A 25,405-nucleotide genomic window follows, 5' to 3' on the forward strand; every position below is an offset into this window, starting at 1 on the left:
AGTTAGGGTTATCGTTAGGGTGTATTGTTCAAGAGTCTGATGGTTGCTGGGAAGAAGCTGTTCATGAACCTGGAGGTCAAGGTTTTCAGGCTCCAGTACTTCTTCCTGTTGGTATTAGTGAGATTCTCACTCCTGCTGGATATTCATTTTTTCTTGGCCAGGTAGTTTTGCAGCTTACTTCCCTTTGCCATTGTCTTCTCAAAGGTTCACTGACCTTTACCTCATTCTGTGCTCCCCAGCTTGTATTCATGGGCACACTCTTGATCTTGTCTGACCACACTGTTCCTCTTGTCTCAATCGAAATTGCTGTAGGTATTGAATCCCAAATTCTGGCCAATATGTTGAATTAGTGAGATTGTAATCATGTTTTAAAGAGTAACATTAACAACTAGTTATGTGACGTATTAGAATGGTATGTTATGTTGAAGCACATTATAGCTCCAACTATATTTTAATTTTAATTTTCAGGTTCTTTTGAAGACTACAGCAGGAGACATTGATATAGAATTATGGTCAAAAGAGGCACCAAAAGCATGTAGAAACTTTATTCAACTCTGCATGGAAGGTATCTTTCAAAGATTGCAATATTTAATTAAATTATTTTGTTTTCCCTACCATTTGCTGTATTGAAACAAAAGTATATGATCACGTAAATGGTTCTAAAGAATATTTTTACGCTTAATCTCAATTTCTATATGCAAGTTGTATCATCAGCAATTATCAACTTATTGAAATAATTTCTTATAATGGTTTAAATGTATTTTTGTGGTTACTAAATTCAGAATGTTGTGACAGAAAAATTGCAAGAAGTGGTATTCTGTAAGCACTTGCATTCATTATTTTCACTATCAGATAGCTCGGAAAGTGCCATTGAAGAAGCTTTTGGATGGTACCTAATGCTGCCACTGTGCACTGGTGGTGGAGGGAGTGAACATCAGTGGCGGTGAATGGTGTGCAAATCATATGGGCTGCTATGTTGGGAAGTCAAGGGGTTCGCAGCAGTTGACGATGTGTTCTTGTATGCACCTCCGCACTGAGGTTCCTCATTAGAAACTAAATCTTACAGCTAGAAATAGGAGGGTGGGATAAAAAAGTTACTAATTGCACAAGAAATGCTCAGGCTAGGCTGTGTAGAGAAAAAAAAATTGAATTCCATATTATTGATCTTTCAGTAGAACTTTATTCTTAAAGCTCATTAACTGAAAATACTCTATTTTTGGTAAAATGGCAACCTCCCCCACCGAGCTCCTTCATTCCCCCCTTCCAGCCCATAAATAAAAAATCTGAGATATTAATGGTAGAGGATTAGATGATGATATTGGTGACTGTCAAGAATCTACGGTTAGACTGCAGCTGATGTAGTTTAGGCACATATCTGAGACGTTATTTGCCACGTAACAATTGAAGTCTAAATGTTGGTCTGCATCTTGCTGCATGCATTAGGCACAGAGCACCATTCATTGAGCAATAGTGAGAACAGTCAATGTTACATCTTTCAGTAATTATCTGTAATTCAGCAGTTAAAGATGATGGGGCTTAGGACAGTACTCAAAGGAATTTGTGAATAAGTGTTCGGAACCTGAGAAGATAAAACTTGTTTATTTTCCACAATTGTGCTTTTTATGAACCACTTACAGCGCTGGAGACCCGGGTTTGATCTTGACTATAGGTGCTTGTCTGTACGGAATTTATACATTCTCCCCGTGACCTGCATAGGTTTTCTCCAGGCAGCTAATGCCTATTCCAGGCAACATTTTGTTAAACCATCTGCACCCTCTCCAAAGCCTCCACATCCTTCCTGTAATGGGGCAAATAGAACTACCCACTGTACTCCATATGTGACCTAACCAAAGTTTTATAAAGCTACAACATGACTTCCTGATTGTTCCACTCAATTCCTCGACCAGTGAGGGCAAGCAAACCATGCACCTTTTTCATCACTCTATCTGTGTTGCATCTTTCAGGGAGCTGTGGACTTGGGTCCAAGCTCTCTGTATACAACAAAGCTGTTCAGAGTCTTGCCATTAGCTGTATACTTTCCCCTTGTCTTGGGGATGAGGTGAGAGTATTCAAGGTTGCTGTTTGGGAAAGGTTTTGAAAGAAATAGAAAGAGAGACTAGTTTAATGAGTTGGAGCTCAAGCCGGGTTGCTTTGTTACCAAAAATGAAGTGCTGATTATCAAAGACAGGCGTTGAAAGATGATAGTGGTATACAAAACTGAAAATGGTTGTTGGGGGATTGTAATACAAAGGTATATTTGAAGCCAAATACAAAGATATAAAATTGTATGCATTGGAGAGTTAAGTTAAAGATCGGGTGTGTAGGGATGATTGGATATTGGGACAAGCTGCCTTTCATGAAAGATGAATATTTTAAGGGCAACAAGGAGACACCACAAAAATTGACTCGAGCGATGGAAGAATAATGTAAATGTTTTGATGATGGTGCAGCTGTGTTTACAGAGTTGGAAATAAAGGTGATGGGCAAAGTACAGTACCTCATATTCTGCGTGGGTAGCCTACCACCCAATGGTATGAATATTGAATACTCCAATTTTAGCGGGACAGGCAACATCTCTAGAGAAGGAATAATTTATTTATTTTATTTATTGTGTAGGAAGGAACTGCAGATACGGGTTTAAACTGAAGATAGACACAATGCTGGGGTAACAGCAGGACAGGCAGCATCTCTAGAGAGAAATGTTAAAGTTTGTTTCTTAAAACAGACAACAACACAAACGGTTAAAGGTGAACCAAGCAAAGCTTTAATTATCGTCAGACGGGATTGGGGGGATCAGTCCAAAGGGTGTATAACCATACTCGGCACTCCCTGTGCTTCCACTCAAAGATACAGCATTTTCGCAGCATTTTTATACAGAATTTGCAGCCAGGATGTTTAACACAACATTTCCTTCAAATTAATAACAAATTGTATCCTGCACAATATACTTGTCACTCTACTGTCATAAAATGTTTCACACAAAGTCATTAGTCAAAGGTAAGGATTCTTGTTATACCACAGACGGTCATGTTTGCACAATTCCACAAGTAGTCAGCAGTTAACCACATCCTAATCTCAGCGGAAACCTTGTTCTAATCATTCCCAGACGTCCTCCCCAGGCAAAAGGGATGTACTATCAGAGCCTGGTGTACAAGATTTAGGAGTTGCATCCTGCCAGGTGCAATATTGCAAACATTGGCTATTCACAGTTCAGGCTTTTTATTCATTCTACCATTTTATTATGGTCAAGCATCCCATCATGCACAGTTAATAGCCATTAACTCTTTCAGAAGGAATAGGTGACATTTCGGGTTGGGACCATTCTGACTAGTCAGGGGGGAAGTGAACGAGAAATATAGACAGTGATGTAGAGAGATATAGAACACATGAATGAAAGATGCAAAAAAGTAATGATAATAAAGGAAACAGGCCATTGTTAGCTGTTTGCTCTGTGAGAACGAGAAGCTGCTGCGACTTGGGTGGGGGAGGGATGGAGAGAGAGAGAAGGAAAATATGAGATGCTGTTCCTCCAATTTGCGTTTAGCCTCATCCTGACAATAGAGGAGGCCTAGGACAGAAAGGTCAGTGTGGGAAGGGGAATTAAAGTGTTTGGCAACCGGAAAGTGTTCCGCTATCCTTAAGAGCTCTATCCAGCTCTCTCTTGAAAGCATCCAACGAACTGGCCTCCACTGCCTTCTGAGGCAGAGAATTCCACACCTTCACCAAGTTCTTCCTCATCTCCGTTCTAAATGGCCTACCCCTTATTCTTAAACTGTGTCCCCTTGTTCTGGACTCCCCCAACATTGGGAACATGTTTCCTGCCTCTAATGTGTCCAATCCCCTAATTATCTTATATGTTTCAATAAGATCCCCCCTCATCCTTCTAAATTCCAGTGTATACAAGCCTAATTGCTCCAGCCTTTCAACATACTTATCATCAGCAAACTTGAAACCCTTACATTTCATTCTCTTCTCCAGGATAATGGGAGCAGTAAACAAGTGAGGGCCAAGAACCACTCGCTACATCCCTCCAATCTTTGTTTTCTATGTGACAGCCAGATTTCAATCTATGCTGACTGACAACAGTTCATCCAATACCTTGGGCACTTAATTTATGCACCAGCGTCTTATGTGGCATGTTGTCAAGTGGCTTTGGAAATCTAAATCTACAATTGTCTATAGGTTCCCTCTGTCAACTCTTCCTGTCACATCCTCAAAGAATTTGAACCAATTTTTCAAATATGATTCACTTTTCATAAACCACAAAGAAAGTTTTTATGGTATTTAGCTTTTCTATATTATTAGTTATTTCTTCTGATTACTGATTCTAGTATTTTGTCATCAAATGATTTAGAACTAACTGGGCCATAGTTCCATTATTTATTATCCCTCTCTTTCTGAACAAGGAAATCATATTGCCAATATTGGAAAAACTGGGAAACTATTTTCTAGTTTTCTGGTGTCCTCCCAGAAATTAGTGTGTTTTGACTAATTTCAACCAATGTGACCACTATTTCTATAGTCACTTTCTTTAAAACCCCTAGGCTTAGTCCATCAAATCCGAGCAATTTGTCCACTTTTGGCCCCATGTGTTTCATTAATACTCTGTTTCATATAATTGGGATTTCTAAAAGTTATTCCGTTAGTTAACCCATTTGCTATCTTGTGGATATTTGCATCAGGCAACTGAATCGTCCTACCACAACCAGAGAGCAGTCCTGAACTACTATCTACCTCATTGGCGACCCTTGGACTATCCTTGTTCGGACTTTGCTGGCTTTACCTTGCACTAAACGTAGTTCCCTTATCATATATCTATACACTGTAAATGGCTCGATTGTAATCATGTATTGTCTTTCTGCTGACTTGGAAGCATGCAACAAAAGCGTTTCGCTGTACTTCGGTGCACGTGACAATAAACTGAACTGAAACATTGTCTTCCACAATGCTAACTGATATTTTAAAAAGTTGATGTAACATTTCTGCCATTTCTTTTTGCTAATGCTAACTCATTAGCATTATTCTAAAGAGGTCTCACACTTGCCTTAGCTGCCTTATTTATTTATATATCAACAGAAACTTTGTTTATTTTGTAAATTTTCTTTCGGAAGCAATGTTCCTCCTTTTGACCTTTTTAGTCATTGGATTTTAAAATTTTCCATCCTCTAGCCTACCACTAACCCTTGCTACCAGTGTTCCATGAATCAAAACCCTTTTTTACCAAACCATGCATTGAACCATACAGTTACCTCCCTTAATCCTATTTGCTTTTTGCCATATTACACTTGGCGCAGGTAATATATTCTGATATTATCAACCTTCTGGTTCTGCTTTTCAATATTGTTCCGACCTCATCAAAATTCCTCAGCAGAGCCTTCTTCCTAGTCCTACCTATGTGGATCCTACCCATCCTAATCCAGCCAGATGTCCTTAACTCTAGCATTAGGCAAGTAATATAATCCTCTTGGCTCACACTCCGCTTTGCCTGCTCTTGCAATGTACAACTGAAACATAACGCACTTATTTTTGCATTCAATTCCCCTTACAATAAACATTAACATTCTGTTAGCTTTCCTAATTGTTATATCTACAAAACATAAGGAACTGCAGATGCTGGTTTACAACAAAACCCCACAAAGTGCTGGAGTAACTCAGTAAGTCAGACAGTATCTCTGGAGAACATGGATAGGTGATGTTTCGAGTCAGATTCTTCTTACAGAACATCATCTATCCATGTTCTCCAGAGACGCTGCCTGATTCACTGAGTTATTCCAGCATTTTGTGTCTTTTGCTGTAACTGCATGTTGGCCTTTAGAGAACCATTCATTTAGAATACTTATTCCTCTGCACCTCAGGAATTCCTCACCATTTAGATAATTTTTTAACATTTTTTTTCTGCCAAAATGGAAATAATTACTTTTCCCTAATACATGGTGTCCTTCAGTGAAGAAAAGTCACAAAATAACTATTGTTTTGGTTCTAAATTCACTTCATTTCACATATTCCAAATACCAGATTTGGATGCCAGTAAATTTTAATGAAAAGAAAGACATTCAAGTACTGGAATTATACTAACAGTTGCCAATCCCTATGGAAGTAATTATCTCCTAATTAACTTTGGCATATGCTTATCTGTTGCAATTAAATCTTGAAAAATGCTGCTATCATTACATAGGACGTGCATATGCGCATTATATTGTTCATTGCTCAATCCTCATCTCCATGTAATATAACCTCCATTTAACTGCACTACAGAAGACCCAAGTATGTGAATACATGCCACTTTTCCTGTAAACCTTAACAGCAGATTTGGGTCCTAATAGAATGTGTATATCTGCTTAGAGGAATTTACCTTTTCAATTCTCTTACTTATTATGGCACACTAAGAAATCATGTGGACCATTGTGTCCATGCCAACTCGCAACAGAGCAATCCCCTCTGTCCCTTTTGCCTACTCTTTATTTCCATGCAGCCCTGCAACTACTTCTGACATTCTATAATTTCCCGTTTAAAATTTTCATCCATTTAGCTGCACTGAGGGATCATTTACAGTAGCAAATTAACTTATCAGTACATCTTTGGGATATAGGAACAATCAAAGCATCTGGCAGAAACTCAAATGCCACAAGGAGAGCATGCAACAGAGCTGTGCTGCATCAGTGTACCTAATGAGTAATGTGTAGGAAAGAACTGCAGATGCTGATTTAAATCAAAGGTAGACACAGAATGCTCGGGTAACTCAGCGGAACAGGCAGCCTCTCCGAAGAGAAGGAATGGGTGACGTTTCGGGTTGAGACCCTTCTTCAGATGCTGCCTGTCCTGCTGAGTTACTCCAGCATTTTGTGTCTACCTAATAAGTAACATTGTTTTTAAAGCTTTGTGGCTGAATTAAGCTTAGCCTTAAACCAGTCAGTTAATGGAATATTTGAATAAGAGGTTTTTTAAAAGTATTTACTGAAGATTACTCATTTGTAACACTTTTATTTATTCCATTAGGTTATTATGATAACACAATATTTCACAGGGTTGTGCCCGGTTTTATTGTGCAAGGAGGGGATCCTACCAGAAATGGAACAGGTGGTGAGTCGATATTTGGGAAGCCATTTAAGGTGAATATTTTTTCCCGTTTTTGTCATTTTGTTTCTTTAAAATATTATGTAATCCCAAGGTGAATTTCATGATGCTGGCAATATTTTGCTACAGTTACAATATGTATATACTTAATGTCAAATTATAGAGGCATCACAAGAGTTCAATTGCTTTATTTATCTTCCTGCTTTTCAGTAGAGTCATTGAAAATTAAACAATAGTGGTAAGTGCTGTCCTTTTCCCTCACGCTCTGTCTATACATTGTCTGTGAAACTGCAGTACACTGGATCATTTACAAATCTTAGTTGGGTAAGGAGTGGGAATGGCTGAATTTTCTATATGTGTCCATGTTTTGTGCTTTACAAGTTTAACATTTTGCTAATTCAGTCATAACAGTTGAGGAACAGTCAATTGGAAAAACCATTCAAGCAATGCAGATGAAATCATTTTGAAAATTTGTGAATATGTTCTATTGGAAATCTGCTTTTTATGAAATTTTATCATGATACTATTCTGTTGCAGGATGAATTTCATTCTCGATTACGTTTTAACAGAAGAGGATTGGTTGCTATGGCAAATGCTGGACCTCATGATAATGGCAGTCAATTTTTCTTTACATTGGGCCCTGCAGATGAACTTAATAACAAGCATACCATCTTTGGAAAGGTTAGTTTATGGGGAATTTTTTGGACATTCATAACCAATGGGATAAGCATCTCCCTCAATATTTGTTTCAGCTTCTTTGGAAAAGTTTCTCCTTCACTCATATCTGCATTTTCTGTTTTGTCTGTTAGCTAGATATTATGCAGGGTTGTACAATTCCTGAAACCTTCAACCATTTGCAGGCCTTGAGTGTAATGGCATTTTTGGAAGAGCCATCATCCAACTCCCATTCTTTCAATATTATGTCCTTGCTTTATCCTGGATCATCACCAAACACGAGGGCACTTGCCACTGTAAATTTCCCCAGTGTGGGACGTATAAAGGAATATATTATTGGTTCTGATCTTCAAATAACATGATTCATTCTTTTCCCCATTCTCTCATAACATCTCTGCTCTTGATAATAGGTACAGAGGTAACATGTCCAAGGGTACTATTCTGCTAAAACTATTGGTGGTCCATTTCCTGCAGTCAAAATGTTAATTGTCAATAATGTCAAGAGACTGGTTTGTTTCACCAGGTAGTTATGTCAATGGTTTGTGTAAACAGCAACAATACATTTGAGTACAGCTGTCAATCTTCTGAAAAGTGATCTCCATTGATACAGTTGTGGCTGGGAATATAATTGTCACATCTTGCTGAGATATAATCTTTGCCCCTCATTGTTAAAGGTTGTTTGCCATAGCAACAAGCGGACAAATGCCCTGAAGACTTAATTATATTATAGTGAAAATGTTTAAATGTTTGTGAGATACCTGTATTAAAATATAAATGAAGCAATAAGTGCACTGAAGGAAATATTGGTCAATTTACTGATTTACTTGGTGGGTGCGTCTCTTCATGATCTTGTTCTTGTGTATCTTTGTAATTCTTTTCAGCCATATAACCCTCGATGCTCTCCCAATTTTGGTATCCTGTTCTTCCCCATAGGCTTCTGACTCCCTATGGGTCTCTGGCTGCGGAGGTATCAGTCTCAAAAGTTCTCTCTCCAAACCTTACAGTGCCAGAGACCCGGGTTCGATCCTGACTACGGACACTGTTTGTAGTTTATACGTTCTCCCCGTGACCTGCGAGGGTTTTCTCCAGGTGCTCTGGTTTCAACTCACAGTCCAAAAACGTACAGGTTTGCAGGCTAATTGGCTTGGTAAAATTGTAAACTGTCCCTAGTGTCGTGTGGGGCTTACTAGTCGGCGAGTACTCGGTGGACCAAAGGGCCTGTTTTCACGCTGTATCACTAACCTAAACTAAACCATTTGGCTGATTGTAGCAATGCAATGCAGAATAAAGTTTAACAAGATATTCAGTTTTAAATGAAAATTATTATGGATTATTTTTTAAACAGGTGACTGGTGACACTATTTATAATATATTAAGATTAGCAGAAGTTGAAATTGATAAGGATGAACGGCCAATCATTCCTCACAAGATTAAATCAACAGAGGTGAGTTGACATAATTGAAATTGGCATTTTAATTTTTTTATATCTGGTTATTAGTTCAGCATGTTTTGATAATGGTCTTTTACAGATTCCTCTGTTGTATTAAGGTGGAGTAGCAGAGTTATAGAATTGTGCCACAATATTATTACTGTCAATCATCTGAAAATTAACCCTTAATATGAACTTTACCTGCAATTCTTAACATTTGCCACAGAATAGCTTTGTGATGGTGCTTTTCTTGTCATACGTAAGATAATTTTTGACAAATGTGTCATACTTGGAAACATGAGAAATCAATAATTTTGGTTTTGTCTTTCCCTCACCACCTGCTTCACTTTACTGATTTTAATAGTTGACATTGATATGGCACACGGGACATGTGTCATTACTTGGTTGTTTAGTGGCAGCACCATTGTTAGTCTCTCTAATCAAAGAGCCTTTCTACTCATTTCCACTGAACGTTCCTCATTCATTTACCCCTTGGCCTGCTTATCTCATTAGTTATACCATTAGCTTCCTCTACTGCTTTTATTGCCCTGTTGATTATAGAGTCACAGTCATACAGCGTGGAAACAGGCCTTTGGCCTAGCTTGCTCATGCCAACCAAGATGCCCCATCTACATTAGTCCCACCTGCCTGTGTTTGGCCAATATCTCTAAACCTCTCCTATCCACAGACCTATCCAAATGTCTTTCAAAATGTCTTGTTTGCAGAAGAGAGCAGGGTGTTAGTGAGCATTTTATTGTATTCTTTTAATTAATATTTTTTCCTCGAGATGTCTGGCTTGTTAACTTGATAAAATAAAGTAAGCATTTATTTAAATAAACCTTCCCATCTCTTGTCTTATTTTCAAATTGGTATATTAATTTATTATTTATTCCAGAAATGTGTGCAACATTGTCCATTATTGGCTACCCTATGCTTATGTACAGCATGGGTCAGGTGTCAGATGTCAAATGCGCTGCTGCCCATGGCAAGTTAGGAATGGCAGGTTCCTTTATCATAGGATATCAAACAACCAACTCAGTTTTAAAAATACTTTTATTGTCCTGTATCTATAATGGACATAATTCTTGTTGAAGTACTAAAACATTGCTCAGAAGCATTTAAGTAGAACTCTATGTACCCATCAAAACCTGCCAGGGATCTCGGAGATGCTGTAATTAGAGATCACATTCTAGAAGGGGCACAAGTCCAAAATGGATCATTAGAGAAGTCTCCTCCAGGAAAACAATTATAGCAAAGATCCTCCTAGTGCTGTAACAAATCTATTTTTCTTGGTTTTTTACTTTGCCATGCTAAGAATTCAATTACATGACTTGCAAGTTGCTAATCCAGTGTGTGCCACCCTTACATTGCGTAGGATTCAAGGAGAGATAGTTGAGCAGAGTGATCTAGGAGTGCAGGTACATAGTTCCTTGAAAGTGGCGTCACAGGTAGATTGGCCGGTCAAGAAGGCTTTCGGCACATTGGCCTTCATCAGTTAGAGGAGAGTAGCTGTTATATAAGATGTTGGTGAGGCCACATTTAGAGTATTGTGTTCAGTTTTGGTCACCATGTTGTAGGAAAGATGCTGTCCAGCTGGAATGGGTGCAGAGAAGATTTACGAGGATGGTGCCAGGACTCGAGGGCCTGAGCTATAGGGAGAGATGGAGCAGACTAGGGCTTTATTCCTTGGAGCGCAGGAGGATGAGGGGTGATCTTAGAGGTGTACAAAATCATGAGAGGAATTGATCGGGTAAATGCAATGTTTTTCCCAGAGTTGGGGAATCGAGGACCAGAGGACATGGGTTTAAGGTGAGGTGGGGGAGGGGAGAAGATTTAATAGGAATCCAAGGGGTGACTTTTCTATACAAAGGGCAGTGGGTGTATGGAACGAGCTGCCAGAGGAGGTAGTTGAGGCAAATACTATCACAAAATTTAAGAAACAATTAGACTTGTACATGGATAGGATATTTTAAGAGGGATATGGGCCAAACACAGGCTGGTGGGACTAGTGTAGATGGGCACGTTGGTCGGCGTGAGCAAGTGGGGCCAAAGGGCCTGTTTCCGCACTCAATGACTCTGACCTTCTAATTAACCTTCAACCTACATGATGTAGGAGGAAGCTGGAGGAAACACATGATCACAGGTAGAACATACAATCACCACATGGATAGTACTATGGTGCTATGAGCAGGGGGACTAATGGGGGTTGTGGTGTCAAGGACAATGCAGGGTTCAGCAGTGATCACAATAACATTTGCAATAGAGTGAACTCGCATGGTTTATACTATTTTCAGTGGTAACAAAGTCCAGGACCACATGGTGGTACTGTCTTTCGCTGTCAGAGCGCACGTGAGCCATGATGTTGGTGATCTCTAGCTTAGGCTTGGTCATCAAAGGAGGAGGCGTGACAATCTCCGACTTCTTCCTGCAGTTTTCCCCTGCCTCGAGAAGATTGGTTGACAGTACAGGTATCCTCCTGGCAGCTCAGCTTTGGGCTTGGAATTTATCCTGGCAATGCCTCTGTGGTCTTTGCCTCTGTGGGTGTGTGTGTGCACATTCCCTTGTCTGGGGTAGGAGGAGGTTCTCGCATCTCTGACGTGTCCCGGCCATTCAGACCTAGCTTCAGGTAGAGACGCAGGCTGTCTAGGGCTTTTTCCAGGCAGTTCAGTCTTGACCACACAATAACGCTGGTGGTCTCGGGGCTGTCCCAAGACCAACTTCATCTTGCTGAGCTCTCTTTCTCGCTCGCCTTTTCTTCTTCTTTCCACCTTCAGAAACAGTATTGATTCTTCATTTGGATTTCTTCTTCCAACTTGCAATTAGCCATCGTGGTCTTGCCCTCATTCTCAACCAGTATGGCGTCTGTGACGACGCTGGGTTCGACAGCAACCACACCGACACTTGCAGTAGGGTGAACTCGCATGGTTTAAGAGTATCTTCCTTACGAAAGTCTAGGACCACATGGGGGCGCTGTCCCCCACCATAAGAGCACATGTGCAATGACATTGATGATCTCAGCAGTGTAATCCTGGTTTTTGAAGGAGGATGCTTGACGATCTGGGGCATCTTCCTGCACTTTGCCCCTGCCTCAGGAGATGAGGCTGACAATACAGTTTTCTTCCTGGCAGCTCAGCTTTGGGCTTGGAGGTGTGCGTGCAAATGTGCGTGTCAGCCTGTTAAAGGGATCACAGCAACACCCAAAGAGAGAGGGTCCTGTCCCACATTGGCTACAGACACTTAGGCTCCAAGAAGTATTGAGCAACAAAGGGACAAGTCCAAGGAACCCTGTGGGTGCTGAAAGGCATGTGGGATCCTTGCCCCGATTAGCCAGGCACAGAATGTAAGAATAGTGAGAATATTGTACGGCCTTAAATGACATTGTTTTTAGATTTTGTGTGCAGTTTTGGTCACAACACTATAGGAAAGGCATGATTGTACTGGAGAGGCTGCAGGAAGATTCACCAGGATGTTGACAGGATAGAGGGTTTCAGTTATAAGGAAAACTGGATAAGCTGTTTTGTTTTCTGGAGCAAAGGTGGAAGGGGGGACCTGATTGTAGTGTGCATAACTATTATGGGCACTGATCTGTAGAAAATAAGAAACTTCTCCCTATAGCAAAGTGTCTAAAACTGCAGTGTTCATGCATTTCTAATTTAGCGCAGTACTTTCTGCTGTACTTTCAAGTCCTGTTATAAAGTCTTCGCAGAACATTAAGCTGCTTAAAAGCTGTTTGAGATGTTGCCTTTAGCATAAGGAATTAACTTGGTGCCTCAACTCTTTTCAGCAAACTTAAAAGACACTGCTTTGAAAAAAGAGCAACAGTCTTATTCCTGTTTCCATGAGCAATATTTATTCTTCACTGAGCATCACTAGATCCAATTGGGATGGATTGTTTTGATAATTAACTTTCACGTCTATGAGGAAGAGTCCATTAGCTGAGGTTCATTCTGGACCTGCTGGCCCTGGATGTAAGGAATATGCTGAAAGTCCAATAGTGTAGCACCTGAACTTCTGTTGCACTGCAAAGTCCAGCAATCTTTGTTCAATGTATTCAGTGGGTTGGATTCGCCCTTCGACTTTATCTTTGGCATGGCCTCATTTTTTTGGAATAGGGGGTTACAACATCAAAACAAAAGTTTTTAAAAAATGTGATTTTCATTACAATGATCTTACTTTACAAGATAAATATCTTTTCGTATGTTTTAATATTTTGATTTTTGTTTCATAAGAAATATTAAAAACCTATGGGAGAGGCTTTAATGATATTAACAATCTGAAGAACTTCAGACTACTGTGTGGATGGAGCCTTTAGTATCCATTGTCGGCATCTTAATCGCTACTTGTGGCTCACTCCACCTTGTGGAATAATCACAGCAGGCAGATAGGATGCTTGGAAGGTATGCAGTCGCAAAAGCCAAATGTAACTTTGGGCATTTCATGAGTAGCGAACATTGGTTGCAGGTTAGGTTGAGTCCATTCAGCCAGTTATTATTATTATTAGGTTGTTCATGGAATATTGAGTGGTCCAATTTCAGTGACTACAAATACTTTGTTAGGTTTGATATGCTTTTAGAGTGTCCTAATGTCGTGAAATGAGCTAACCACATAAAAGCCTACCTTTTCCTTTTCTCCATCGTTTTAGGGATTGACTTCAGCCCCAATAATTATGTTAAATGTACATAAAAGTAAAAATTCACTGTTACCAAATAATTGCTCTTAAGTGAATATTGTCAACATACTTTTCCAGGTGCTACACAACTGCTTTGATGACATTGTTCCAAGAATATTGAAAAAACACAAGAAGGAGAAGCGTGATGAAGAATTGAAAAAACCTCATTCGAGAGGCACAAAGTAAAACCAATATCTTATCAATATATGAAGTTGGATGACAGTTTAAGAATAATGGGTAGGCCATTTAGAACAGAGATGAGGAAAAACTTTTTTAGTCAGAGAGTTGTGAATCTGTGGAATTCTCTGCCTCAGAGGGCAGTGGAGGCCAATTCTCTGAATACATTCAAGAGAGAGCTAGATAGAGCTCTTAAGGATAGCGGAGTCAGGGGGTATGGGGAGAAGGCAGGAACGGGGTACTGATTGAGAATGATCAGCCATGATCACATTGAATGGCGGTGCTGGCTAGAAGGGCCGAATGGCCTACTCCTGCACCTATTGTCTATTGTCTATTGACTTCAAATTTTCCAGTGAATGGCGGATCAGATTCAAATATCCTATACATGTTTAGGACATCTTTCTTTTGTCATATATATATATATATAATTTTTTTTGGATGAAATGTTACAAAACCATTACTGTAAATACTCTCCCTCACTGTCAATGTTAATCATAACTAAATAGTTGTATTTTTGAGCAATAATTACATTTAAAAACGCGATCTTAGATGAAATGTTTCAATTCTACTTTATTTCCATATAAGATATAAAGAAGTGAGTATACATATATTTCTGAATTAAATTACAACCAACATTGCTTTTTTAGTTAGTCCATTGGTATCGTTGTATAGAACATGTTGTCTTCAACTTGCAGAAAACTGAAGTTTGTGGCTCTATTGAAGTTGAGTAGCAAAACAATTGAAGAAAATGCCAGAGATCCTGAAAACAAAGCAAAACTAATCAAAGATGTGATAGTGCTTTGTTTCTGAATGAAAACAACAACAAAATAATATTGATTTCTTGAATCAGAAGCTACTTCGCCATGTTTCCCTGGAAATGTTAATTTTTCTTTAAATGTAGCAGCATTTCTACAGTTTGACACCTGGGCTGGGTCTTTATAGTAATGGTTTTTGTAACATTTCATCCAAAACAGATAAATAATCAAGCTAAGTTATAAGTTGAAAAATGCTGAATTTGTCTTGGCTTTCTAATTCTAAGACTGAATCAATAAGAAGCTAGCACAATATTCAACAATTATAAATATTTTTGTTAACTATGAAGAAGCTGTTGTTTTCATTATTGCAGCAGTCATAGGCATGCCAACAAACCCAGTTACACTGATTTTTGGTCTTGGTAGGTCTGTTAAGTCTAGAGATTTGTTGTGATCTCCAGAATTTGTTTTGGGGTATTTCAGAGTTTTATCAGTCAAAATTGGAGTCAAAACAACTTATCAAAATCAAGTGTCATTTCAATAGTACATCAAAAAATCATAAGGACTAGCTACAGTTCCAGCTTTATCTTATCCTGCCTTGTTGTTGTAAATATTTCATCAATATGGTTTTGACCAAACTATTTTTGCTTTATTGCATTCATTTGAAATGTCACTTTTTCGTTTACATTTCTTCAATTTCAGAGGATGTCTGGATGGCATTCAACTTAAAGTATGTTTTTAGTTATGTTACTGAATCTTCACTAGTTTCACTTGGAAACTTAAAATTAGAGAAAGCTAATCTCTGTTGGCAGAGCAAATAAATGCTGAAATTTTAAAAGCAACAATTGAGGAAAAACTGATGTTTATATGTAGGTATCTTGTACATAAGGCAAGAAGGTAATTAAATTATATTGTATATAAGAACATTCTATTGTATACAAGAACAGACCAGTTAGCCTGACATCGGTGGTGGGGAAGATGCTGGAGTCAATGGATAGGAGTAAAAGGATTGGTCCAAGTCAGCATGGATTTATGAAGGGGAAATCCTGCTTGACTCATCTTCTGGAATTTTTTGAGGATGTGATCAAATGGATGAAGGAGAGCCAGTGGATGTAATGTATCTGGATTTTCATAAAGCCTTTGATAAGGTCCCACACGGAGATTAGTGGGCAAAATTAGAGCACATGGTATTGGAGGTAGGGTATTGACATGGATAGAGAATTGGTTGGCAGACAGGAAACAAAGAGTAGGAATAAACGGGTCCCTGTCAGAATGGCAGGCAGTGGGGAGTGGAGTGCTCGGGGCTGGGGGCGCAACTAATTACAATATTTATTAATGATTTAGATGATGGAATTAAAAGTAACACTAGCAAATTTGCAGATGACACAAAGCTAGGTGGCAGTGTGAACTGCGAAGAGGATGTTAGGAGGTTGCAGGATGACGTGGACAGGTTGTCTGTGTGGGCAGATGCAGCATAATGTAGATAAATGTGAGGTTATCCACTTTGGCGGCAGGAACAAGGAGGCAGATTATTATCTCAATGGTGTCAGATTAGGAAAAAGGGAAGTGCAACGAGACCTGGGTGTCCTTGTACACCAGTCACTAAAAGTAAACCTGCAGGTACAGCAGGCAGTGAAGTAAGCTAATGGCATGTTGGCCTTCATAACAAGAGGATTTGAGTATAGGAGTAAAGAGGTTCTTCTGCAGGTGTATAGGGCCCTGGTGAGACTACATTTGAAGTATGGTGTGCAGTTTTGGTCTCTTAATTTGAGGAAGGACATCCTTGCTATTGCGGCAGTGCAGTTTAGGTTCACAAGGTTAATCCCCGGGATGGCGGGACTGTCATATGAGGAAAGATTGGAAAGACTAGGCTTGTATTTGCTAGAATTTAGATGAGAGGGGATCTTATAGAAATGTATAAAATTATAAAAGGACTGTACAAGCTAGATGCAGGAAAAATGTTCCCAATATTGGGGGAGTCCAGAACCAGGGGCCACAGTCTAAGAATAAAGGGGAGGCTATTTAAAGCTGAGGTGAGAAAAAACCTTTTCAGCCAGCGAGTTGTGAATTTGTGAAATTCTCTGCCACAGAAGGCAGCGTGGGGCCAATTCGCTGGATGAATTTAAAAGAGTTAGATAGAGCTTTAGGGGCTTGTGGAATCAAGGGATATGGGGAGAAGGCAGGCATGGGTTACTGGTTGTGGATGATCAGCCATGATTACAATGAATGGGGGTGCTGTCTCGAAGGGCCAAATGCCTGCCTCCTGCACCTATTTTCTATGTAACATTTCCAGATTTGATGTCTTTAGATAGAGATTTCAAAATAATCCATTCCCAGCTGTTATCAGGCAACTGAACCATCCAACCAACAACTAGAGAGCGGTCCCAAGCTACTATCTACCTCATTGGAGACCCTCAGAGTATCTTTAATTGGACTTTACTGGACTTTATCTTACACTAAACATTATTCCCTTTACCATGTATCTGTACACTGGATAGCTTGATCATAATCATGTATAGTCATTCCGCTGACTGGTTAGCATGTAACAAAAAAAACTCACTGTGCTGTAGTACATGTGGCAATAAACTAAACTACTGGTAAATGATGTAGTTAAACCAACTAGAGCTCAGAAAATCAAGCATGTTGTGCAACATTAGTTTGGTCTATATGATGTGCTGTCACTGGAAAGTATTTCACAGCTTACCATACTTGCAACTTTTCTTGTGTTTTTTCTATGCTTCTAAATCACTAACTATTAAGGCACCAGGAATTGCAGCAGAGGGGGCTGTGTTGAAGCAGGCCCTTGTAATGCATGCTGAGGTATGCATCAACTTAAGTTTAAGTTAGCCTTTCTGAGCAAGTCCCAGCTTATGGTCCATTGCTGGGGTGCATTTCAGTTAGGCCCATGTTAAGTTTAATCTTGTTCCATGCATAGGCATTCCCTCAAATCTCTGACATTGAGCATTCTTGTCAATCACAATCTCCTACTTTCAACAATCATCTAATGCGATCTTTAACGAAAAAGAAACAAAAACAGGACAATGTTCTCTTTGCAACCTCTCTTCACTGATGCAGACCCATGATTTATCTACTCTCTATATGCTGTACACCTAGAGAAAAGACCTTTTAGTGTGATAATAATTAAAGCAGATTCTATTGCGTTGGTAATTCACAATCATGCACATTTAATGCATGTTTCCAGGTGCCTGTCAATTTCCACACTGATATCCTTTAGCAGGAGTAAGTAATGTTACAAAATATGCAAGCTCCCAAAATGTATTGGTTGGTTTTTATATTCCAGAAATTTCAGCTTGCTTTCCTTTGGAGAAGAAGCAGAGGAGGAAGAGGAGGAAGTAAACAGAGTTAGCCAGGTAGTAATTTACTTTTGCATGTTTTGGTATTATAAGTATGTTGGCTATATCATAGGCAATGCACTTGTATAGTTTGCTAGCATTTCACTTTGTCTATTGTCAAACCTATTTCTTTTTAGACTAATTTCTCTTAATGAAGCTAATTTATTTACTCTCTGTTAAAGACTTAATTTGTTTTCTGACTACCCTTACAATTTTTCATTTCAATGACTGTGGGAGCTTGTTACTACTTCCTTCCTCCATCTATCTGATGGTGTTAAAAAGATAAAACAAAACTGCAGTTTCTGGACCATGCTGGGTTAGCTTTGAAGATGCCCTTTTCCTGTTACTGTTTGTTGTGATTAACAAGCATTTCCCAATCCATCTCTCAGACAATAGCAACGCCATTGATCTCACTCCTTCTCTCTAATCTATTGCAGATATTTCATTTGTTCTCTATATTCTTTGCTTTTTATAAAGCAAGGTCCTGCAGGAAGGGGTGAGATTAGCATAGGCAGGATAACTGTAGGTTCCTGTGGGTTTACATTAGATACTGGTTGCCAACCTGTGGCCTGAGATTGAGATAAAATTGTTGAGAAAGTCCAGTCTTGATTCCTTACGGTGTGAAAATCAGGATGTAAAATTGTGGAAATTCTTAAGATCTGTGGATAAAGAGGTGCGAGAGAACCCAAGTAGGATTAGAAACACAAGTCAAGGTAGAATTTGGGCTGAAGGGATTTCATTGGTTCGGTGGATTCATGAAATAAATCAACGAAGTGTCATTATGGAAATGTCTTTTGTTACACTCCAGAGATGGAAAGGATATACAAATGTAAATATTAATTGGAACAGATGACACTCTGTTTGATTTAACGTAAAAAGTAGATCAGTGGACATTAAGTTTCCACCAGAGAGAATAAACCAACTAAGTACTCAAGCTTATACTCAGCGACCGTTTTGCCAAACACTTGCATTCGGTCCACCAAGGCCTACTGGATCTTTAGTTGCTAACCAATTTAACTCCCCTTCCCATTCCCATACTGACCTTTTTGTTCTGGGCCTCCTCCATTGCCAGAAGAGGCCGCACGCAAACTGGAGGAATAGCACCTCATATTCTACTTGGGTAACTTACAACCTAATTGTAAGAAGATTGAGTTCTCTAATTTTAGGTAACTAATCTACAAGCCCCCATCCTCTCCAGGCTCCCCACCTTTTACCCTTTAGCTCCCTTCCCTGGGTGCACACCCATTTCTCCTCTCCCTCTCCCATTCCACATATTCTTTCCTCTGGATTCACAATTTGCACTTCATCTGACATAGTGCGGAATAGTTATTTTGCAAATGAACTCCTTACTTTAATTGCATGTGCAACTATATTTCAATGCAGGTTTTGTTGCCAGTTTAATTTCTGAAGAAATTCAAGTGTAGGGTGCGATTTGTTGCTCTTTGCACCATAATATATCTTTGTTTGCTTTAGTTTATTTTTGGAATAGAGCACAGGAACAGGCCCTTCAGCCTACCAAGTCTGCGCCAACCAGCAATCGGATACACTAACACTATCCTACATACAAGGGACAATTTTTACCAAACTCAATTAACCTACAAACCTGTACTCCTTTAGAGTGTGGGAGGAAACCAGAGCACTCGGAGAAAACCCACACAGTCACAGGGAGAACGTACAAACTCTGTACAGACAGCACCCTGTCAGGATCGAACCCGGGTCTCTGGTGCTGTAAGGCAGCAACTCTACCGCTGCGTCCCTGTACACTTTGTCTTACATATTTTTTTCTAATTGCCCACAACTCTTTTTACATTTTAAAAGTAAAACAATAAATTGTCACTGCTGTTCACTTGTGTTTCATAGAGTATGAAAGGAAAAAGCAAAAGCAGTCATGATTTATTGAAGGATGATCCACGGCTAAGCTCTGTACCAGTTGTTGAAAGGTGAGTCCTGTGTTTTACTTTTTTTAGTTCTAAGTCTCAGTTAATAACCTGTTTATTGTAACCAGAATAATGTTGGATTCGACCTGTGAACAGTTGAGATAGCTGCTCTTAGCTAGGAAAACAGAATGAAAATTACGGTGCCCCACCACTCAGAAGAGGAAATTTCATGAGGATTTGAGGGAGGATATGATTGCTTTGAGCTGTGGTGCTTCCTTGTTGAATAGTATGACAAATCTCACACTTTAGGTTTCAGTAAAAATAGTGGCCATTTTGATCATGTTTTAGATGTCATTGGTCTATACTCTTAGAGGTAAATATATATCTTTTTTTGACTGTTGCATAGACTTATCAATGTGGACTTTTTGAATAGTTTTATTTTAATGCTGATGTTGTGTACATGGATTTACTTTTGTCTACGTGGAATTTAGCAAGGTATTTGACAGTCCCTCATGGTAGGCTGATCGAGAAGATAAATATGCATGATATCCACGGTGACTTGGTCATTTGCATTCTGAACTGGCATATTTATAGAAGATGGAGGGTAGTGGCGAAGGGTATTACTCCGGATGGAACTTTGTGGTGTTCCGCAGGGATCTAGGCGTGCGTGCGCACGTGTGATTGTGTGTGTGTGTGAGTGATCGTGTGTGATTGTCAGGAAGATGGTCAAAGGATATAGCGAGATATAGATCAGTTACAGATACGGGCGGAGACATGGCAGACGGAGTTTAATCTGAGCAAATATGAGTGAGTTGTTGCACTTGGGAGGAAAGGGGAAAATATACAGTTAATGACAACCCATTGCACATTGATTACAGAGATATTTTAAGGTCCACGTCCAAAATTTCCCTGTAAGTGGCATAATGAATAGAGTTGTAAAGGAGATGTATGGTATGCTTGTCATCATTGGTTGAGCATTGAGTACGAGTCAGGAAGTCATGTTGCAACTTTATGAACTTTGGTTAGGTGACATTTGAAATATTCTGTGCAGTTCTAAACCTCAACCTGGTTCTGGTTGTCTCATTACAAGAAGGATGTGGAGGCTGTCATAGAGTCATAGAGTGATACAATGTGGAAACAGGCCCTTCGGCCCAACTTGCCCACACCGGCCAACATGTTCCAGCTACACTAATCCCAGCTGTCTGTGTTTGGTCCATATCCCTCCAAACCTGTCCTATCCATGTACCTTTCTAACTGTTTCTTAAATGTTGGGATAGTCCCTGTCTCAACTACCTCCTCTGGCAGCTTGTTCCGTACACCACCCACCTTTGTGTGAAAAAGTTCCCCCTCAGGTTCCTATTAAATATTTTCCCCATCACCTGAAACCTATGCCCTCTGGTCCTCGATTCACCTACTCTGGGCAAGAGACTCTGTGCATCTACTGTCTCTCATGATTCTGACTCAGTCCATGGGATATCATGATAAAGATGTGAACTGATAGCATAAACTATCGGTATCAAGTCATAGAATAGAATTAAACTTCAGGCACCATTGACATTTAGTTTAGTCAACCAATATGTGCCTAATCCTAGATTCATGATTTATATTTAGGACTTTTTCCGCATAGGAATGCCGCATCTTAATTATATCCAGTGCATATTTATTCTTTGGGGATTGAAATTTGAACAACTACATGACTTTATGTGTCTTAAAATTTCCTTATTGTATTCTCTCCAGTGAACTGGCAATAATGAAGACACAAGTTACATCCGACAAGGTATGTTATTCAGCATTATTTAAAGAGAAAATATTATGGAATCTTAGAATAGGAGGAGGCAAGTTACTAGGTTAATTCCCGGAATGGTGGGACTATCATATGTTGAAAGACTGGAACGACTAGACTTGTATACACTGGAATTTAGAAGGATGAGAGGAGATCTTATCGAAATGTATGATTATTAAGGGGTTGGACACGTTACAGGCAGGAAACATGTTCCCAATGTTGGGGGAGTCCAGAACAAGGGGCCACAGTTTAAGAATAAGGGGTAGGCCATTTAGAACTGAGATGAGGAAAAACCTTTTCAGTCAGAGTTGTGAATCTGTGGAATTCTCTGCCTCAGAAGGCAGTGGAGGCCAATTCTCTGAATGCATTCAAGATAGCTGGATAGAGCTCTTAAGGATAGCGGAGTCAGGGGGTATGGGGAGAAGGCAGGAACGGGGTACTGATTGAGAATGATCAGCCATGATCACATTGAATGGCGGTGCTGGCTCGAAGGGCCGAATGGCCTCCTCCTGCACCTATTGTCTATTGTCTAAGTTAGCCAATTAGGTCCACTCCAGCTTTTTTACAAGCCACAAATCCATTATGATTTGAAAAAGGAAAGGTAAATAAATGCTAGTGGTAGCCCAAGGGGATTAGTTGAGTTTTTATTTTTCAGTGACTTGGCACAATCTTTATTATTTACATGTACTCTAAACAATCCCAAATTTCATAATATTACACATTGAAAATACTTTCCTATACATTTTCAAAGCATATAGAGAAAAAAAACTTCCTCTGGTGCATGGATCAATAACCGGAAAATATAAATTTAAGATGGAAGCTGTTTCCATGAATAATTTCAAAGGAAAGTTGACATGGTACTTGTGGATAAGGATCTAGCAGGGATTGGACAGAAGTGGTTAATGTAAGTCGAAGCACAACAATGCTTTTGAAGAGTCACCAGAGACGAGGATGGAAAAACCTCATTTTGTTTTGCGTTTTTGTGATTCTGATCAACAGGTTCAAAAAACACATTTAAAGAAGCTCAAACCCTCAGATCCAAGTTTCCAGTAATGGCTTTTCTCAATTCAATGAAATTCATCAATACTGTTATTTATAAATAAATATAGCTAGCATAATAGCTTTGCCATTGATTTCAAATACCATTGAAAATTCAAGTTGAAACTTCACCATTACGGATGGAGAATTTAAATCAACATTCAAAAAATTGACAATATTGCAAAAACTCAAATGTCAGAATCTTTTTTTAAACATGAAGACAACTTTTTAAAAATAATGGCATTGTTTAACTTAAAAATAACTGAAATACATTTTCCAGATCAGTAGTGCTCATTGAAAAGTGTGTAAGCACTATAAATAAGAAAATTGATGAGGTAGAACAAAAGACATTATTAAAGCTTCAGAATAGATACTGTGTGCAAAGTTAAAGTACAAGGGATCAGAAACATATTGGCAATTAGATCTAAAAGTGGCTTTGTGATACGAGGCATAGTGGTGGATGAGCTTCCCACATCACCTTAAACCTATGTCCACCGGTTGTTGATTCCCTAATGCTGGATAAAAGACTCTGCATTCATCCAATCTTTTACCCTCATAATTTTATATATGGCTGATCAACCCTCAGCCTCCTCTGCTCCAAGGAATAAATTCCTAGCCAACCCAACCTCTCCCAATATCTCAGGCACTCAAGTCCTGGCAACATCCTCGTTATTCTTCCTGCACCCTTTCCAGCTTAATGATATTCTTCTTACCACAGGGTGATCAAAATTGTACACAATACTCCAAATGCAGCCTCACCAACATACAACTGTAACATAACATCCCAATTTCTATGCTCAAGACCCTGACTGATGAAGGCCAATGTACCAAAAACATTTTTGACCAACCTACCTACCGATGATGCCACTTTCAGGGAACTATGTATCTGTATTCCTAGATCCCTCTGCTCCACAGCATTCCCCAGGGCCCTACCATTCACTATAAAGGTCCCAAAATACCACCTCAGCCCACTTGCCCAGTTGATCAAGATTTAGTTATAATCTTTGATAACCATCTTTGATGTCTACAGTACCACCTATTTTAGTTTCATCTGCCAGCTTACTAATTATGCCTTCTACATTCTCATTCAAATCATTGTTAAACACCATAAATGGCAATGGCCCAGCACTGATCTCAGGGGCATACCACTTGTCACAGGCCTCCAGCCTGACAAACATTCGTCCATCACCACTCTCGGCTTCTTTCCACGGCCATTTCGGTTTAATGCTGTTCATATTGTACATATTTTAATCTATTAAGGACTGCATGGTGGCGTAGCGGACGAGTTGCTGCCTTATAGCGCTTGCAGAGCTGGAGACCCGGGTTCGATCCGGACTACGGGTGCTGTCTGTAGGGAGTTTGTATGTTCTCCCTGTGACTGTGGGTTTTCTCCAAAATCTTCAGTTTCCTCCCACACTCCAAAGACGTACAGGTTTGTAGGTTAATTGGTTTGATATAAGTGTAAATTCCCCCTAGTGTGCTTAGGATGGTGTTGGTGAGCAGGGATCACTGGTCAGTGTGGACTCGGTGGGCTGAAGGGCCTGTTTCCGCGCTGTATCTCTAAACTAAATGAAACTATTGTCCTTGTAACAAATTCATCCAAGAATCCAAGAAATTCTTGATCTTCACTGGGGCAAACAAAGGCGAGCACCTTCTTCGGTAAAGTGTTTGCAATAATGTGCCACTCACTGGAATAATCAAACAAATATATATATTTTGTCAGAAGTATTATACCTTTTAGTATATTGATCAAATCTGCAGGAAAGAAGGACTGGCTTTCACATTTCAACCCTAAATTTTAGAGGATGTGTAAAATTGGCTTGAAAGCAGGTTGTTTGAATCAAGCAGGAGCTTGAAAGTGACTTATAGGCATTTGTTGCATTTAAAGTCTGGGTTAGAAGTCATTTTTCCAGAAGTTTTGTATTAAGATGGTTACTCTCCCAGGAGGAAGATACGGATTCTGACACTGAAGAATGTGAACAAATAAAAGGACAGATGACTAAGAAGTTGAAGAAAGATCAAAATGAGGATGTTAAACCACAGCTTGAAGATAATATTGATGATGAAGAAAAAAAGAAACTCAGCCGCAGGTCGGTGCAGCATTTTTAACCATTTTCTATTCTAGCAATTTTCTAGTAAGATCTCGGTCTGTCCACAAATTTGCTGAAGAAATGCGTAGTTATTTTTCCTCATTCCCCTCAAGCTATATATATTCAATTGTTTATCAACTTAAAATGTAAATATAAAATGTTATCAATTTAAATGTTCCACTTCAGGTTGCATTTGTGAAAGGAAAATACTTTAGTTAAAATTGCCCTTGATGTGATATTTTATGAAGTTAACAGAAACTGGATATTTGTCATTTGTTTTTGATGATAAATGGATGAGCCCAATATGAATGTGTTTCTGATTATGCTGGATAAATCAAGAAACCTCAAAGGATGACAAAACCTTGGGGACCATCACTTTTTGTAGTAAGAGAATGATGAACATTATAATCCATCTGGATGAGTCCTGACTGGAAATGAAATTACCACGTAGCAATAATATTCTAAATTGAAGTAGTCATCTATGTGTC

At 39.3% G+C, this 25,405-nt stretch overlaps 1 protein-coding gene across 1 annotated transcript; it reads left to right on the plus strand.

Moving 5' to 3' along the window:
* Positions 1–468: 468 nt before the first annotated feature.
* On the plus strand, positions 469–24,917 carry LOC144591444 (spliceosome-associated protein CWC27 homolog; the record flags this gene model as incomplete). The annotated part of the gene is made up of 9 exons (XM_078395613.1): positions 469–565; positions 6,997–7,109; positions 7,612–7,755; positions 9,095–9,193; positions 13,926–14,029; positions 18,078–18,147; positions 19,990–20,069; positions 21,744–21,783; positions 24,772–24,917. Coding segments are annotated over 9 exons (893 nt in total), but the record flags the coding sequence as incomplete, so codon positions are not given.
* Between the last annotated feature and the right edge of the window lie 488 nt (positions 24,918–25,405).

Source organism: Rhinoraja longicauda, unplaced genomic scaffold (genome assembly GCF_053455715.1).
Source record: "Rhinoraja longicauda isolate Sanriku21f unplaced genomic scaffold, sRhiLon1.1 Scf001026, whole genome shotgun sequence".
NCBI lineage: Eukaryota > Metazoa > Chordata > Chondrichthyes > Rajiformes > Arhynchobatidae > Rhinoraja > Rhinoraja longicauda.